General features: G+C 35.6%; 1 protein-coding gene across 1 annotated transcript in view; it reads right to left on the bottom strand.

The window, feature by feature from the left end:
• The window catches only part of TINAG (tubulointerstitial nephritis antigen), a 108892-nt gene that overhangs the window by 54271 nt on the left and 34382 nt on the right, over nucleotides 1-20239 (bottom strand). The window contains exons 5-8 of the mRNA XM_062186294.1: nucleotides 10470-10593; nucleotides 5536-5686; nucleotides 2535-2715; nucleotides 1041-1086 (exon numbers count right to left, since the gene is read on the bottom strand). Coding sequence (XP_062042278.1) covers nucleotides 1041-1086; nucleotides 2535-2715; nucleotides 5536-5686; nucleotides 10470-10593 — 502 coding nt within the window. The remainder of the gene's footprint in view (nucleotides 1-1040; nucleotides 1087-2534; nucleotides 2716-5535; nucleotides 5687-10469; nucleotides 10594-20239) is intronic.

The raw sequence follows: 20239 nt of genomic DNA, 5'->3' as shown, positions 1-20239 counted from the left end.
ATGTGAGGGGGAGGGATTGGGTAGCTATGTATGCCTGACTTCCAAAGGAATCAAAGAAAGAACTACAATGAAAAATTATATCTTTTTAAAATTAAAAAAAAAATTTGAAAAGCAGCAATCATGAGAGAGAGAATCATCCTTCCATGGATTCATTCCCCAAATGCCCACAATAACCAAGCCTAGGCCAGGCGAAAGCCAGGAAGAAGAAACTCAATTCTGGTTTCTCATGTGAGAAAGCCAAATCTGCTTCCTCCAGGTAATACATTAGCAGAAAACTGGAACTGAGAGCAGAGTCAGAACTTGAACCTAGGCATTCCGATTATAGGACGCCAGCATTCCAAACAGTAGCCTAAACACAGTGTCAAACACTACATGTACCCCAGGATGATATCTCAAACTAAAAGTCAATGTATGACAACTCACTGTATCATCTTATTATTTACCATCAGTCTGCTCCCATTAACACATTTAGAAAATTTTTCAAATGCAAAAGCATTTGTAAAACATAAAAATCATACTTGCTTTTTGTATTTGTTTTGAGCTGATGGAAAAAGGAAATATTCCTTTGTTTCTACTATTAATCCTAGGTTTGTTTCAATTCATTATCTAATCAATTTAAACTGAAGGTAAAAAATATCTAACATTATGTATGATTCTTAAATATAATTGAAGTAATAAAATGAACTCTATTGCAAATTAATTATTTACAATTTCATGTTTGACTACTTGATCATGTTGGAACCTGATCACTTCGGACAGATTTAGCACACTTTAATTAAATTTGTCATTAATATTTAAGAGTTCAATTTATAAATGAATCTATCTTTTTAATAAAATGGCAGCTAAAAATGTTATTAGATAAATATATGTCCTGTGAGTGCGCTTATTTTAGAACCATTGAATTCTTATGAATACTCTTAAGGTAAAATTTTTCTTTCTCTAAGTTTATTAAATTTAATATATTTCGCTTTTTAAAGCTCAATGTAACAATGTTTAATAAAGAAATGGGCAAGACCGAACCATATTTCACCAAACCATACCTTGAACTGGTCCATTTTGCATGATTTCTTTCATTATCTCAGTTTCCTGGGAGAGAAAATATCAATGCACATCACTCTTTTCATCAGAACATATTGAACCTATTGTTTGGTATACAATGTTAGCTGTTGTACAATCAATTTAGATGTTACACAATCCAAAGTTCCGTGACCAATTGAAATTTACTCTTAACTGTGCTTTAAAATACTTACAAGTGAAATATTACAATAATGAAGTTGCTAAAGTCAATAGTTTTATTGGCTTTTATCACTAAATAATTTTGTAGTACAGAGGTAATAACTTTCTATGGTGACAAAGAGAAAATAGTCAAGGGTATGTTAAAATCATGTTTAATCAGTGAGATTGATGTTATCTGCAATCTTTTGATCATAAGAACTACCTCAAAAGACTTTTTATGAAGTTCCTTGGTAGCTTAAGTCAAATATTTTTATGTTGCTATCCAATATGTAATGAGGCACTCAATCAGGTGGCAAGAAATTCAATCACATTAATTTTTTGAACACAGTGGTACAAAGTACAAAGCAGAAACTATGATGGAAACAATTATTGACTCTGCCCCATCCTCAAGATGTTAAATTTTGCTTGCAGTAGACAATGGCATAACAAATTTCATTATTATGTAATAAATCTGATTATAGAGACAAGCACAGATTGCCATGGATGCAAACAAAAAGGGAAATCAATTTCTCCCAAAAGTCATGGAAAACTTCACAGAGAAGTTAAAGATTTGAGCTGTGCCTTGGCATTCCTGTGTTGTTTCACCAGATCTAAGCTGGCTAGGGGATAATCATTTAAGTGAGGGGAATCATCCCCTTGCTAAGAAAGGCATGCTATATCTGGGAAAGAGAAACTAGTCATTTATCTGGAGACTAATGAGCAAGAAGAAGGGGTAGATGCCAGCAAGAACTGAGTCTGTAAAAGCAGCCGATCAGAACCAACTCAGGAAAGGCCTGTATGTCATGGCAAGAGTACTAGAATGTACTCTAAATGTAATTGAATATCATTGAAGATTCAGATGTTTTAAAAATGAGAAGCCCTAGGAATCACCAATATGATGGAGTAAAATTTGCCTCGACTGTTAACATGACAAACTGAAATCCAAAGAGGCATTTTTCCCATGTAGCCATGTTCACTTCACCTATTTTGTAGATGAAGGCAAAAGGATTGATAAAATGAGCTACTACCACCAAAAAGTTAGTAAACAAGGATTTGGCTTAGCTTTTAATTGTCAGCTATACACACACATACATACATCATAAAACATAGTTTAACATTTATATCATGGGAAATTTTAAATTTAAGTTAATCCTCATAATAAAAGAAATAATGCCTAAATGGGAAGCCTTTCATGGACAATTTATCAAAAATTATACCTGAATGTCATTTTAGAATTTAATGTTTAATCATTTTAATAACAACAGGGCTATATATGTTTGAGAAAGCAATCATTGCTGAGTCTTGTCATGTACACTTACATTGGAAGAGACTCTGTATGGAGGAGAACATTGGTAGATCCTGTTAGACTTCTCTATGTTGTTGGGGCATGGTCTTGTGGCATGACGTTTTCCCCGCCCATCAGCCTTACTTGTCATCGCGCAGCTATTGTTGCTGGCATTTTGGTCCTTGAAAAGTGGATAGCATGCATGGGATACAAGTCTATGGAGAATAAGCAAAGAAGGAACAGTGATATTTAGAAAAATGCCATAATACCTTGGTTATAATCAATTTAACTGAAACATTCATAAATTATTCTGATAACTTGCAAACATGATTTAAAATGTCAACTGATCCCATCACAGTAACTCAATGGCACTACGTTTATCCCAACCCTTGTCTTATTTCATTATATTTTTAAAATATTTTCTTCAATTCATCTTTAATAAACAATTGCATTGAAGTATATATCTTGAATATTAAAAAAGTGCCCAAAATAAAGTATTCAGTAGTATTTATCGTAAAGCGACTACTTCAACTTTTATATATAATTATAATGTGGAAGAACAAAACTGACTATGAGAAAGATAATGAATTTGATTATTCCCAGATGGCATATTCTAATAATTCATGCAAGGTTTAGAATAAGATTTATTTTTGCTTTGTCAGGTTTTTGTAAATTGATATTAGATATCTTCTCATACACGAATTATTACACATATACATTTACGATACAGTGGAAAAGTACTTTTATATTAATATTCATATAATACTAAAAGTAAAGTATATATTCTTATATGTAATACATTACACAAAGAATAAAAGTATTTCCGATTTCTGATTTTTAAAATAAGCATAGAAAAGGACAAATTGTTTGACTCCAAGTGTAACATGGTCTTATTGAATATAGAGATCAGCAGTAAGGAAACTTTAGAAAACATCTTGTGGCAAGTAAGTGAATGATATTTGCAATTAAGGGTGCAAGCTATGACAGATTGTGTCATTCTAAAATTTATAATTTTTGAAGACCTGGCATCCAGTGTGATGGCATTTGGAGGTGAGCTTTGGGAGATAATTAGGTTTAAATGGGCTCTAGATGGATGTAATGAGTGCCCTTATAAGAAGAGGAGAGAACTTCCACTTTGACTATGGCCTTGTCCAAATAAGATCGGAGTTGGTGAACTCAAAAGACTTCCATAGCTTTTGGCAGCTCATGACAAGAACCTCGGGTGATTACTGACATCATAAATAAGAGTGTCAATTGTTAAATCAACAATAGGAGTTACTGTGCACCTACTCCCCATGTAGGACCTCAGCCCATAATGTGTTGTACTATGTGAATTAATGGCAAAACTACTACTCAAACAGTACTCTATACTTTGTGTTTCTGTGTGGGTGCAAACTGTTGAAATCTTTACTTAGTATATACTAAATTGATCTTCTGTATATAAAGATAATTGAATCGTGATGAAGAATGGGATGGGAGAGGGAGTGGGAGATGTGATGGTTGTGGGTGGGAGGGAGTTTATGGGGGGAAAAGCCACTATAATTCAAAAGTTGTACTTTGGAAATTTATATTTATTAAATAAAAGTTGTGGCCGGTGCCGTGGCTTAACAGGCTAATCCTCAGCCTTGCAGCGCCGGCACACCGGGTTCTAGTCCCGGTCGGTGCACCGGATTCTATCCTGGTTGCGCCTCTTCCAGGCCAGCTCTCTGCTATGGCCCGGTAGTGCAGTGGAGGATGGCCCAAATGCTTGGGCCCTGCACCCACATGGGAGACCAGGAGAAGCACCTAGCTCCTGGCTTCGGATCAGCGAGATGCACCGGCCACAGCAGCCATTGGAGGGTGAACCAACGGCAAAAAGGAAGACCTTTCTCTCTGTCTCTCTCTCACTGTCCACTCTGCCTGTCAAAAATAAATAAATAAATAATTAAAAGTTGAAAAAAAAAGAAAGAAAGAAAAAAGGAGAGGAAATAACACTGGAGTGTGGTTATCTGAAAGCCAGGATAAAGATCCTTAGCAAGAACCAAATGCATCAACCCCTTAATCCTGGACTTCAAAATGACAGAGCTTCAGTGTCTGTCTCGTGAGCTACCAGTATGTGATATTTCGTAATGTACAAGTAGACTCATACAATAAGACTTAGTTTGGTCTCAATGAAAATTTGTTTTTAAGCTCCTATAAAACTTTGTTTTTATTGCAGTCTCATACAAAACAGAAGTCAATCAAGTGCCATTGAAATTACCTATTTATTAGGCAAAATATATGTAATAAATGAAAGAAATGTATTCAATATCTAACACTTACTCTCTTTCAAAGAACCTTTTTATAGTAGACACACATTATGAATGGATAAGAAAAGAACAACTGAGCAGTACACATTATACCGCTGATTATCAGCTGCAGTTTCCTTAGATGAATAACTCAGTTCTTAGGTAGAATTTTGTTACAGTAGACAGAAGATAACTTGTGTGGTCATAACTCTACATGAGAGTAAAGAAACACAAACCGTCATTCCTCTACAAATCAGATGAGTAAAATTAGTGACACTGGTGATGAGGTAACCATAAATTACTTCATTATTTTATTCTTCCCAGTTTCAATCTAAGTTTTACTTGGCATTATGTACTCATCAGCCTGAGTTATGAAAGGCACAACAGAGATATCAGCAGCACTGTTGACTTTATTCCCTTTTTGGGACTCGGTAGAATCACTTGGCTCAGATCAACAGAAGAAAATATTCATTTGAGGCTTCAAAAATAAAATTCATATTAATTTAGCTATAAATTTATATTGCTCGATAATTATTTCCAATCACTTTATTCATGATACATATCAAATATAATATTTGAGTATAACATATATATATTTGAGCTTTAGATGTAATAAATAGATATAGATACATGATAGATAGATAGATAGATAGACAGACAGACAGACAGATTCAGAGTTTTTTAAATCTTCAAATTAACTTTTTCCTTATTCTAGCCCTAGGTAGCACTCATAAGAATCCTAGAAACCCATGTTGAGCAGCTATTTACCCACGTTTTCGCAGGTACCACCAAGCCCTATCAATGCTCCCACTGTTGCATCCATGACGGTTCTTGGCACAGCAAGAGATCAGATTCTGAGGAGATAGATTGGCTGTGTATCGACCATTGGATTGAATTGCTATTCGGTCAGCTGCCACACCTGTTTCAAGTAGAATATAGGTTTATATTCAAATGATACATGATATTATATTTATAATAACTGATTTTGTAGGACTCCTAAACTAGTCCTTAAAACTGTTTATAATTTAAGATTAAGGCCAAATGTCAGTAGCATATCTATGCACTCCACTCAGATCACCTGTGTTATAATGTCAGACATAATTTTGTCCTATTTTGATGCTGCTCCATTGAACAAGTGTTATTGACTTTGAAGATGTTTCTCATTACATGTTCTTGTGTTCTTTAGCCTTCTAAATTAAGAAATAAAATCTGTCCAGGGAAGTTCCTTGAGGGCAAGAACCATATGTTAACCTACATTTCTATTCCCTGTACCCATAGCAGTGTCTTGCAAATAGTCATGTGTTCTTTTAAGTGAATATGACTAAGCTGGGGAAATCAGGAAATTGTATCATAGATATTAATTGGAAAATCATCCATGGTATTCTGATATATTGGAGTAAATTTAGTCCTTGATTTTTAAACTGATATCTATTTTAGCTACATAGGATTCCCTATGTAAGGTAATCCAGATATATATGAATCTATCTTATTCAATATCAAAAACCTACATAACCCACTTTTATGTTCATAATACGATTGCAAATCCTTGTATTTATTTTATTTCAATACACATGAAATTCACCTTATAAAGACATTTACAGACAGCAAGGTAAATGTACTATTAGCTATAGCTATGACTAACTATAAGTATTAACTATTATTATTAGTTACATACACATTAATGTAGAACTAAATATAATTATAGAAATACTATATAATGTGTTTTTATGACAATGACATGTAATATCATACATAACTTATAGTTTAGTTAGTATAAGTACTACTTACTATTATACCTGTTAGTAACTTTTTTTTTTGACAGGCAGAGTGAACAGTGAGAGAGAGACAGAGAGAAAGGTCTTCCTTTTGCCATTGGTTCACCCTCTAATGGCCGCTGCGGCAGGCGTGCTGCAGCCGGCGCACCACGCTGATCCCAAGGCAGGAGTCAGGTGCTTATCCTGGTCTCCCATGCAGGTGCAGGGCCCAAGCACTCAGGCCATCCTCCACTGTACTCCCTGGCCACAGCAGAGAGCTGGCCTGGAAGAGGGGAAACCGGGACAGAATCCAGCACCCTGACCGGGACTAGAACCCGGTGTGCCGGCGCCACAAGGCGGAAGATTAGCCTATTGAGCCGCAGCGCTGGCCGGTTAGTAACTAATGTTAAGTCTTATACACATCAACCTTGAAAGATTGAACTTTCTATTTTTTTATTTAAAAGATTCCCTATCATTAGTGTTGTTCTTAGTTCATTCCACCCCTTTAACACATTTATTGAGCACTTACCAGGTAACAGGCACTATTTTATTAAAAATTATAATGATGAACAGAAAACATGAAAGTTTGGGTTTAAAAAAATTCAAGAGATTGGGTGTGGTTCAGTAGTTGTGACAAATATATCATATGCCTCCAAATTTAATATGGGATGTTAATATGGGAAATCAGGCTGTAAGGTATATGGGAACTCTGTATTTCTCTACCGTTGTTTTGTGAATGTAAAACTACAATGAAATAAAAAGTAAAACAACAAGAAATTGTTTTGCACTAAGAGTAACAGACTAGGGAAACTAATTGAAAGCAAGTAATGTCAAATCAAGTTAGTTAATATTTCACATTTTAGCCCCCTTTAACTTCCTACATATTATTGTTATTATTATTATTATTATTGTTATTGTTTCATTGTTCATAATTGCACATACGATGTGGTCATTTGGTATATGTATATAATGTAAAATGCTAACTGCCCTATTTGATCTTACTCACTTTTAAATTAAAAACAAGTCTTTTCTTCTTTCCATTCATTTTTTACCATAGAAGTTACAGTTTTTCCTCATCAAAATCATGTTTGGAACTCCTCATGGTGCTAATTTAGAATTTTTCAAAAAATAACTCATTTTAAACTAATATATTTATATATGAACTTCAGTATGACCTTCTTTAAAATTTATTCGAAAGGCAGACTGTCAGAGACAGACATAGCTCCTATCCACTGGTTTCATTTGCAAATGCCCACAACAGTTGAAGCTGGGCCAGGTTGAAGACAGACACCTTGAACCGAATCAGTCTTCCACTTAGGTGGCAGGTATCAACTACTTGAGCCATCACCTGTTGCCTCCCATGGTACACATTAGCGGGAAACTGAAATTGTAATTGAAGTTAGGACTGAATTCATGCCCTCTGATATAGGATATGGGCATATGAAGCAATGTCTTGACAGCTACACCAAGCACCTTCCCCTACTCATGCTTTTGTGTGACTACAGTATATGTACAATTCTATTGTTAAACTTCTGGTACGTGTTAGATATTTAATAGGTGTTCATCTGTAACCTCCTAATTCCTTCTCATTGCTTATTATTGCACTAGGATATAACTCATAGGGGTAAGTGGCATTCTTTTCTACTTACTCTAATATTCTCAAGAAAATAATTCCTTATTTCATAAAATAATACAAAATTCTCTTACGGCTTGACATTCAGTAAAAGTTTTCTCAATTGGACATAATTTTTTAAAAAATATTAGGTTAATTGTTCTTTTGTTAAGAAAATATGTTTACAATGTAGAGAAAATAGTAGTCAAGGAATTGAAGTCACATTTCCAGGACATTTCTGATACTTCTATTTTTTGACCTCAGGAAAGTTACTTCACCTACTTGGATCACCTTTAGAAAACCCAGTGCTTCAGAAAGGTCACCTCTGAGAGCTCTCCTAGCTCCATGAGTCTGTAGATTTCAACTAAAGGATAACTGTTTTAAATCCTAAGGTTATGCAATGTGTTGTTCTTTTACAGACATTTCTGAATCACAATGAAGGAATGGTGCAAATTTGCTCAAAATATTTAGAAAAGGTCAGAAGATTTACGAATGACTCAGTTCAGTCAATTGCTTTTCACTCTTCTTGAAAACTTTTATTGGGCATTACCTCTGAGACACACTTTATTATTTTCCCTGATTATTTTTTCCTGCCTCCGAATTTACTCAGTGTCACATATCACTCCCACCATTCCAAACATCCTCACTTCAGCTTCTGACAACTATCCTAAATTTTACTTGGTTGCATAACTATTTTTTAATATGAGCATATTTTGAGTCTTTATTTTATTTTATAGCTTTTAGTTTCTCTAAGATGCCATTTTTCTTTGTCCAACTACCCTTTGACATTATTTTCTTTATCTTTGATGCAACTTACTTTGTTTTTTCTTAATTGAGCACACATGCCCTTGCATGCACACACTTACATACACACACACAATTTAGCCTGATTTACTGAATACAAAGATATAAAGCTATGTCCTTTGAAATCATGAAAGAATTGAAAGCCCTCTTTCTGGTGTTCTGGTGAGTTAGGGAGGAGGACAATCCAGACTGAGCCCTGTGCTGATGATACCTATGGGACTGTGATCTGGGGACATCAAACTCTGTCCAAGTCAGCCTAGCAGGTTGACCTCAGTATTTCACCAATAATGCTTTTTGTTACACATCTTCAGAAATACTACTCTGACTTAAATTTAAGGCAGATTTCTTATATATCAGCTAGGAGATATAACGCATTAACCACATGAGCATAAAATGAAAAATTACTTATTTGATTAAATATCTTCCTACTCAAGTGAAACTGGACTCAGAAAAGTCCCCATATTAATCCCTAATGCGGCAAGGACAAATACCAGAAAGCAAGAGAGCATTTATACTGGAGGAATAAGATGCAGTAATTGTAGAATGAACAGATGTATCTACCCCATAGGTTAGCTGGGCCAGCATTATAGTTCTGCAGACATTTCTGGAATGATTGGCCTGATATACAAACAATTAGGCAAAGATATCAACATGTTTCCATCTCTGGGAATGCCACTCTTCAGAGCTGGCTTCTCCAAGAGCTTTAGTACCTATTTCACAGTGATCATAGTGGCTTTAAATTGTTTTTGAGCACTATTTTGCAATTGCCTACAAACCCTGGGGAATAATTTTTCTAAGATCTTGATAGTATCCAATCATCTATGTTAACTGTTGAAATATAACCAACACTGCTTTGAGGATAATTTTGGAGTGCAAACCTCAGGGTGAGCCTGAGGAATTCGTTTTTTTGGGGGCTGGTAAACTTACATGAAAGTAGCTATAAACAGAATTGATTCTTTATACCTTTGGATTAATAGTGGCATTAATTTAGAAGCTGATCTTATTAAAAGATTACTTATTTCACTTTAAAGTCAAATCCTATGTATTTCCTTATATTTATTTACAGTGAAATAAACCATCTGAAGCATTATCAAATGAGTTCTAAAGCCTTACTTTCCATTAAGTTAGTTTAACAACTAAACATTTTTATAAACTTATAAAGAGAAAAGAATATATGAATTATGTGGGCATGTATATGCTTATTAGAATTACAGATAATAGAACAGGGATAGAGCAATCTTAATATTCTTATTATCTGGCCTTAACTCTCAAATGATAACTAAATCATGGCAGCCTTAGTTTGTAGACCTTTTGATTGACTTATATTTAAAATTACATGGTAAAAATAAGACAAATTTCTAGAATAAAAATTAATTTTATATAATCTCCAGGTTGCTTTTTCTGCTCAAAAGAAGATTTTAGTTTACTATATTAATATTCAAATATCCTAATTCTAAAAACATTTTAATTACTCTCAGTCTCTAGAGTCAAAAGGAACATTTATAAAGAAGTAATTAAAATATATTTATTACTTGCAGTGGAAAATGCCCACGATGCAGCACAATTTTTTTGATCCAATGGCCCATGAGTCCATCCAGGCCATTTGTAAGAAGCAATAAAATACTCTGGAAGATCAGTTGTTTCAGGTAAAGAAGCCTAAAGAGGAAGCAGAGACAAATGTGTCAAATGTTTTCAAATGTGTCCTGATAACCATCTTTTGTGGGTTTTTTTTTTTGTTTTTTTTTAAACTTTTATTTAATGAATATAAATTTCCAAAGTACAGCTTATGGATTACAATGGCTTCCCTCCCCCCCACCATAACTTCCCTCCCACCCGCAACCCTCCCCTTTCCCACTCCCTCTCCCCTTCCATTCACATCAAGATTCATTTTCAGTTCTCTTTATATACAGAGGATCAGTTTAGTATATATTAAGTAAAGATTTCAACAGTTTGCCCCCACATAGCAACACAAAGTGAAAAAATACTGTTGGAGTACTAGTTATAGCATTACATAACAGTGTACAGCACATTAAAGACAAAGATCCTACATGATAATTTTTTAAAAATTAATTAATTTTCTATGCAATTTCCAATTTAACACCAGGTTTTTTTTTTCAATTATCTTTACATACAGAAGATCAATTTTGTATATACTAAGTAAAGATTTCATTAGTTTGCACCCACACGTAAACACAAAGTGTAAAATACTATTTCAGTACTAGTTATAGCATCACTGCACATTAGACAACACATTAAGGACAGATCCCACATAAGATGTAAGTACACAGTGACTCCTATTATTGACTTAACAATTTGACACTCTTGTTTATGGCGTCAGTAATCTCCCTAGGCTCTAGTCATGAGTTGCCAAGGCTATGGAAGCCTTTAGGGTTCGCTGACTTTGATCTTCTTCTGATAGGGTCATAATCAAAGTGGAAGTTCTCTCCTTCCTTCAGAGAAAGGTACCTCCATCTTTGATGGCCCCGTTCTTTCCACTGGGATCTCACTCACAGAGATCTTTCATTTAGGTCTTTTTTTTTTTTTTTTCCTTTTCCATGGTATCTTGGCTTTCCATGCCTACAATACTCTCATGGGCTCTTCAGCCAGATCCGAATGCCTTAAGGGCTGATTCTGAGGCCAGAGTGCTATTTAGGACATCTGCCCTTCTATGAGTCTGCTGTGTATCCCACTTCCCATGTTGGATCGTTCTCTCCCTGATAACCATCTTTTTTTAAAAAGCCATGCCCTTTTATAGTGTTTATAATTATTTTTAATTACTCTGAACATTATACAGTTATTTAGAATGCCTATTTAACTCTATGTCCAAAATGGCAATTCAATATTGAAATAATAACATTTTAAAAATCAAATGAACACCACCTAGAAAGATTTCTCGGGGTTATTGTACAGTGCAATGGTTTCAGTCAACACTTCTTTCATTCAACAATCAGAGTTTTGCACACCCATGTGAAAGATCATGTGGTTTTTTTTCAATTTGTCCTCATAGAGAATATTTAATTTTGTGTCCTTCCTTGTTGGAGAGTGTATGTCGGGGCAAGGGCTGTGGCACAGCAGGTTCAAGCCCTTGACTGAAGCGCCAGCATCCCATGTGGGCGCCGGTTCTAGTCCTGGCTGCTCCTCTTTTGACCCAGCTCTCTGCTATGGCCTGGGAAAGCAGCAGAAAATGGCTCAAGTGCTTGGACTCTTGCATCCACATTAGAGTCCCAGAAGAACCTCCTGGCTCCTGGCTTCAGATAGGCGCAGCTCCGGCCATTGTGACTATCTGGGGAATGAACCATTGGATGGAAGACCTCTCTCTCTGTCTCTGCCTTTTTCTCTAACTCTTCAAATAAATAAAATATTTTTTAAAAGAAAAAAGAGGAAGAGTGTATGTCATTCTGAGATGAAATAAATTTTAAAAAATGCATTTGTGGCAACTATGTATTAACATACTTGGAGCCCCAAGGAGCACAACAATTTAACAAATGAAACAAGAATTCAATGGTTGATATTATTGAAATCATGTAATGTTAAAAAGGACTTCAAGGAGTGTGTATTGTCAAGTGCATAATACCAGGATGTCTTAAAAGCCCATGTGAAACTCCCACAGTCAGTTTTGGCTGCTGTCTTTCCAAGAAGAGAAATTAAATGTTATGAAACTAGCTCTGTTTATTTCTCTAAGAAAACCTACAACACAATAACCAGTTTTTCCCCTAAACTTTTTGAAAGACAGTTGGTTTCCAATTCCCAAAATAATCAAGACTTGAACCAAGTAAGGATGTATTTATTAATTTCTCATCACTTTTTATACATGTTCACATACACAAATCATATTTTAGAGTGCTTTAAATTTTTAAAGTGTTTTAATATTCATTATTTTATTTTATCTTCATAACAACCCTGCGTGATATAAACAAGGAATCTTTTCTTGGCTCTTATCTTCTGAGTGACAGTTGAGCTCTAAAAGTTAAGACATGCTAAGATCTCTAGTTAAATAACATTTAGTCCTAGGACTGTCACAGGTTTTAGACTTTTTTATGCCTTGCTCTATTTCTAATATTTTCCTATGTTATCAGACCTACATGGATACAATATTTTGTAGCAGAAGTAAAATGTTTGTACAAAGATAAATTTTACCAATTTAAAAGTTTTAATGATTGTACATTGAGCAAGTCAAGCTACTGATTTGCTATCTTGCAACAAAAAAATGACTTCTGAGAAGTTCGTAATAGCTTTAAGGTATGAAGCAAGGGAAAATTTAAAAATTATGTATCTGCTTGGACAGATTTCCATCCATAACAATTTATAAATTTGAAATTAATGAGAGTTCAGTTTTGATTTAGAGAACCATTATCACCTGATAAGAAGTTATTCATCCTGTCCCATTACTAAAAACATCACTACTTAGATATATCAATATCACCGTAGAGTGTCTGCATAAAAACTTGGAGAACAGTATCATAAAAGTCAGGTTCTGGTGCAATTAGATGGACCACATTGCAGAACCGCAGCATTGGAGCAGAATAAATTTATTGTTCTGAGTAGTTTCCAAGTACTCACTTTACAAAGACATCTTTCTAATTGGGATAGACGTACACATATCTTTATATTACTCATATCTTCCAATTCAATTATTGGCTTATTGGTGTGCATTTAAGCATTTGCAACACTAAGCTTCCTAAAGGTTCCTGAAAATAGGTGGAGGGTCAATTGTTATTTTTATCATATTAAAATTCCAGCTTAATAACCTAGCTAAGGCATACTTTTCTGCTCTGTTAAAGCAGTAAGATATAAACACTACTTCAAGCACATCTCAGAAGGATTGAATTATGCAGAATTTTATTTAAACATTTAAGAAATTTACGAAAGTGTTTTCACATGGAAGATCCTCAATCTCAGAATAATGAGATACCTGTCTATCAGGTAGATTCCATCTCTTAGGAATGAGTTTTTCCTTGTAGGCACATTAAATTAAATCATTATTTTAGTGGGGCTGGCGCTGCGGCATAACCAGTAAATCCATCTCCTCCCCTATGGGTGCCAGTTTGAGTCCCGGCTGCTCCACTTCCCATGCAGCTCTCTGCTATGACCTGGAAAAGCAGTAGAAAATGGCTCAACCCCTTCGGCCCCTGTGCCTGCATGGGAGACCTGGAGTGAGCTCCTGGCTCCTGGCTTTGGATCAGCACAGCTCTGGCCCTTGTGGTCAATTGGGGAGTGAACCAGCAGATGGAAGAGCTCTGTCTCTTTCTGCCTCTCATTCTCTCTCTATGTAACTCTGACTTTCAAATAAAATAAATAAATATTTTAAAAAGTCATTATACTTGCATGTGTTTGTTGATTTTATGAAATAGTCTTTAAACATAAAAATATGAGTGACTAATCCTTCTCAATAAGACATAAGAACAGAGTAACAATAAGCAAAATTACATTCTATTGAAAATATATTTACCAGCAAGATCAATTCATGAAGTTCATTAGATGATTTTTTCAAGATTTTACCACTTAGTTTGTATTGCTATTCTTGAAAATGAGTCTCTAGCATTGGCAGTCCATCAGGCACATATTTATTACCCTACAATTTCATTTGCCTCACAATAGCAAATGATCTGATGCAATAAACACAGAGAATATTTTATATTCCATTATTCCATAATTGCAATATTCTCTTGTGAGTGTTTTTTATAGTTTATAAGCAGAGGTAGGCATCATATAATAATAACTTTTAGTAATTGTTAATAGAAATGTGGGTATAATGAATTATGCATTTTATTTGTTTGGTTTTTTTGTTCAATTATTTTTCCAAAGGATAGCTTAATAAAGCAAAAGAATCAAGGTGCCCAGATGACAGTAATAGAAATTCCAAATGACAATGACTTGGATAAAATAAGAAGTTATTTTTCAGAAAAATTCATACAATTCCACATGTTCATTTTTAATTATTTTGAAGTTGAAAAATTTTCAATCATAATTAAACTAGATTTCTAACTAAGCTTTAGTTAATTTTGAAATTAAAATTGAATAATCTCCCAGGTACAGTATTTCCATTTGGAAATTAGAAGCTAAATATATTATGAATATAAGAATTAAACCCAATGATAAATATTGGAGTTTTTTTACAATAATTCCTTCATTTGATTGAATTAAAATTTTGAAAGAGTGATGGAGATGCAATAACAGTACATCCTGAGACAAAATGATCAATTTTCTCAAGAATCTCAGTATAAATTCTAGGTATTATAACTATTGAGTCTCTAACTGCATAATATCTAATCTGGAATGATCCCTTCCACCCTAATTGCACTTACCCTCATTTAAATTTGGATAAAATCAGAGTAGCCTGCAGAAATACAACACTAGAGAATACAGTTCTCTTCTGACCTTCACAGTCCATGTCAGTAGCCATGAATACTGAGACATTTATTAGGAGGTATTTGATATTGGAGAAGAAAGGCTAATTTTCTTGTTGCTAATGGCCAAATGAATTTCTTGTATTTAACAATTTCCTTTCCTGCCTTAAGTTTGAAGAGTTATCCAGTGATATTTCTCTAATTTCTAATTATGGAATAATTTTAAACTGTCTACTTCTTGTGTCAATATTTAAAGGATTGCACTGTGGCATGAAGTGCTAGCTTCTCCATTCCTCTCATTTCTTCATCAGGACACAATGTTTAGCTTATCATATGGAGACTCAGAATGACTACATTTGTGCTCCTACTGCCCTGCCCTTTGCCCCAGTCTGTTCCACTAAGTTATGGCCTATGGGATGTAAGTAGACCTGTCCTTTGATTGCTTCTGAGAACTTAAAGTTTAAGAATTAATTGGTACTTGATTTTTACACATTTTCTCTTTTATCTTTTCCTGCTGTCAGGAATTTGGGCCATAGAGAAGGACCTGGATCAGTCTTCTTAAGCCATTAAATAACTTTGGAAAGCAAGGCCTTGGGCAATGGAACATCAAGAAGCATGGTTCTGGGCCAATGCTATAGCTTACCGGATACAGCTGCTGCCTGCAGTGTAGGCATCCCATATGGGCGCCGGTTGGATCTTGGCTGCTCAGCCACTTCTGATCCAGCTCTCTGCTATGGCCTGGGAAAGCAGTACAAGATATCCCAACTCTTTGGGCCCCAGCACCCACGTGGGAGACCCAGAAGTGACTCCTGGTTCCTGGCTTCAGATTGGTACAGCTCCAGCCGTTACGGCCATCTGAGGAGTGAACCAGTGGATGGAAGACCTGTCTCTCTCTCTCTCTCTCTCTCTCTCTCTCTCTGCCTCTGCACCTCTGTAACTCTGCCTTTCAAATAAATAAATAAATATTTTAAATAAAAGAAGCAGGGATATCTAACAGCACAGGGTGCAATTCCAGAGTAGGACCACCGACCCTTAGGTGTCCTGGGGAGAGATCAGTTTATCTCATATTTAAGCCAGTGTCATTTTGGATTTTCATTATTCACAGCTGAGTCTAACATAACTAACACAGCACACATAATTGTAATTAAAGCTGCTAGGTCAATGACATATTTTGTTCAATCCAAGACGACATCAAATGTAAAAAAGCATCTCAATTTTAGAGGTGCTGAAAACTAAAGAAAATGTGCATCTGGAAATGGATGAACTATATTTCTGAAAATGAGATCCTTAAAACACTAGTTCTGAAGAATATAATAGGTAATTACAAGAGGAGTTCATTAATCAAGGAGAAACACTGATTATGAAAATTAAATGAATCTTTGTTTGCATTCCAATATTTTTTATAAACTGTCAACATACATGAGGCTCTAAAAAGTGGAGATTGTTTTTGTGATTTTGAATGTTCATGATTTGGCCCAAGGCAAAATATTTTATCTTATTTCATTTCAATTCATATCATTTTTATAGTGAAGCAGATCAAAGAAATAGTATTGTATGGGCTATACTTCAGAAAGAACCATGGTATGAACAAGACAGACACAGAGGTAGGGAAGCCAGAGATTATGTGCACAGTAAATCACCTCAGGAACCCATTTTTGAAAAGTACAAAATATTTGTTCATAGAAAAGAAAAAAATAAATTTTCACATTTCTTTCTGAAGATTTGTCCTACCGTGATTAACTCAGTCCCGCCATACTGGTCAACTCATGTTCAATTATATCACAGCACTAGGCGTCACACTTTGACTAGCACAGAAAGATGAAACTGAAAACCCCAAAACTGATTTGAGTTATAAACCATTTATTCTGCCACAATAGCCAGGTGAATAATAGGTGAGACCTGTGTAGGTTTTCTAAAGCTTACGAAAGGGTTTGGAATCCACCCTGAGAAGGAAAGAAAGAGAAAAGAGATTTGAGGAGCTATAAATACATATTTTAATATTCTTTGAAATTTAAAATCCCTAATTCAGTTGCAGCAAGAACAGCTGGCATCCCAGTCTACCCTTGGCTTTTTCACTACATAGATGGAAAGTTCTCAAATGAGATGAGAGAAATGTATACTTCCTCATGGACTTTACCATGACACCAGCCACTTACTAAATTTGGAAGCCTGATATCATATGCTCTATGTTCATGTCTGTGGAAGTCAAAATTCAGTCTCATGGGGAAAATGGTCATTTTTAAATACTAAATAAAATTCATAACTAAATTAACTGTTTTTTACTTTTACAGTCAGTGTTATTTCTATAGAGGCTCCTGTGTTCACAGATGATTTATGTCATTGGAATCAGCTAGTTGGTTATTCAAACAGCATTCAAATTAAAAAATTCAGTAGTAGCAAAAATTAAACTTGGAAATATCACTTTTGATTTTTCCAAAGGAGTTCCTCATGACTCAAGAATTTCTATCATTTAAGAAATCTATCCCATTATAACTAGTTGGTAGAGAAATAAATCTAGTCAATGCTGATGAAAAGTATCTAGATGATTGAATGAATGTTTCATTTATTATCTCAAAGATTGGTGGCTTCAAAAGTTATATTATACATAAAATATTTTATGTATCTCAATGAATCATAGATAATTATTTAATATTTTTTTTGGTTTTAGTGTCAACTAAATCACTTATATTGAATGACTAACAAAGATGTGCTAGTCCATGTGGGAGACCTGGAAGAATCTCCTGGCTCCTGGCTTCGGATCAGTTCAGCTCCAGCTGTTGTGGCCATCTGGGGAGTGAGTCAGTGGATGGAATATCTCTTTCTTTGTCTCTACCCCTCTCTGTAACTCTTTCAAATAAATAAAATAAATCTTAAAAAAAAAAAGATGTGCTAGTTTATGGACTATATTGTTGATTCGAGAACATTTTGAGCATTTTTACTTGCAACAATAACATGGCATTCAATATAGCATGAATACAGGTTTTAAGTGTTATACTTGCCTTCTTAATATTTTAATAATTTCCAAATTAGTTCACCAAAGATATAATTTTATGGGTAATAACTTTGGTGAACTTTGATTTCCCAAGGGGAATCAACATCATCAATAACAAAACTACAAATTTTGTTCTCATTGAGCCAAGTTTAAAATTAACTCAACTTCCACATTCCAGTTTAAAATTGTATTTTCTTTCAAAATATTTTCAATATTCATAATGGGATATAACATAGCAAAGCTTCTTAGAGCAATCTCCCAAAATCAATGGCACCTGAACATAATTTCTGGAAAAACAGTCAGGTACAGTTTGATTTGATTCAAGAGAACAGTGGAAGAGCTTTCAGGGTTCCCAATGTATTTTTTTAAGATTTATTTATTTATTGAAAGTCAAGGGGGAGAGGCAGGGAGGGGAGGAGGAGGGGCAGGGAAAGGGGGAGGGGAGGGAGAGGGAGAGAGAGAGGGAGAGGGGATCTTCCATCCGATGGTTCATTCTAATTGACCACAAGGGCCTGAGCTGCGCTGATCCAAAGCCAGGAGCCAGGAGGTTATAACAGGTCTCCCACGTGGGTACAGGGGCCCAAGGACTTGGGCCATCTTCTATTGCTTTCCCGGCCATAGTAGAGAGCTGGATTGGAAGTGGAGCAGCCAGGTCTCAAACCAGCGCTCATATGGGATACCGGCACTTCAGGCCAGGGTGTTAACCCACTGTGCCACAGCGCCAGCCCCCCGGAATGTATTTAATATATTAAAAATAGTGTTACTCGGCCGGCGCCGTGGCTCACTAGACTAATCCTCCGCCTTGCGGCGCCGGCACACTGGGTTCTAGTCCCGTTCGGGGCGCCGGATTCTGTCCCGGTTGCCCCTCTTCCAGGCCAGTTATCTGCTGTGGCCAGGGAGTGCAGTGGAGGATGGCCCAAGTGCTTGGGCCCTGCACTCCATGGGAGACCAGGAGAAGCACCTGGCTCCTGCCATCGGATCAGCGCGGTGCGCCGGCCGCAGCGCGCCTACCGCGGCAGCCATTGGAAGGTGAACCAAGGGCAAAAGGAAGACCTTTCTCTCTGTCTCTCTCTCTCACTGTCCACTCTGCCTGTCAAAAAAATTTTTAAAAAAATAGTGTTACTCTCCTAAGGGGAGATATAATGTGGTATTCCCAGACTTATTTTACCATCGATGAAAATCATAGTTCTGTAAGTTGTGAGCTTCATCAGAAAGCCCAGCTCAAAATCCAAGTAGAGGCTGAAATCTACCTGTGCCATGGTACCCATAACCTTTCTGTTGGCACATTGCTGCTTCTGTCTAGAGAAGCATTTTTTTCTAATTATCCCAAAGGAAATTTTGTTAATTTAGCCTTGAGTTCTCAGGACCGTATCTCCCCAAAGGGGCTCCCTCTACTCAAATTCTCATCAAGAAACCGCATGGTTTAGGGAGGATCCCTCTCAGACTTCCTTTTCCGTTCTTTTATTTTCCCCATCCTGCTTTTACCTGAACAACAAGCTGTATTTCTGTCAGTCTTCACTTAAGATTGCTGTCAGGAAGAGCCTCCTCCAAATCTTCCACTTTGCTTTATCCTATCCTCTGTAAATCAACTTAATTTTATTCCTCATTATTACTAATCAAACTTGGTAAAATGTGTTTGTATTAAGGTTAAACAGAGTTCACATTTATATAATTATGGAAATCTTTGTACAGCATCTATGATATTTCTCTAATTCATGATCACTAGACTTTATGGTTATAGTGACTTAGGCCAGGAAAGCAGCTAAGGAGAAGAGCTTTCCCAGGGATTGGGGATAATTCATTTTCCTCTTTCCCAAGCAGAGAAAAGAACTTCTTGAGTCTCAATTCTTTTTTTTTAATTTTTGCATTGTGAAGTAATTTTCATTACATCTGATTTTAACATTTATATTTAGCATTTAGAAGTGCATTTGAGCTTCACCAAACACATTTCAAGGATTTCTGC

Source organism: Lepus europaeus, chromosome 3 (assembly GCF_033115175.1).
Source record: "Lepus europaeus isolate LE1 chromosome 3, mLepTim1.pri, whole genome shotgun sequence".
NCBI classification, from domain to species: Eukaryota; Metazoa; Chordata; class Mammalia; order Lagomorpha; family Leporidae; genus Lepus; species Lepus europaeus.
This window is presented reverse-complemented; position numbering and strand designations above follow the sequence as displayed.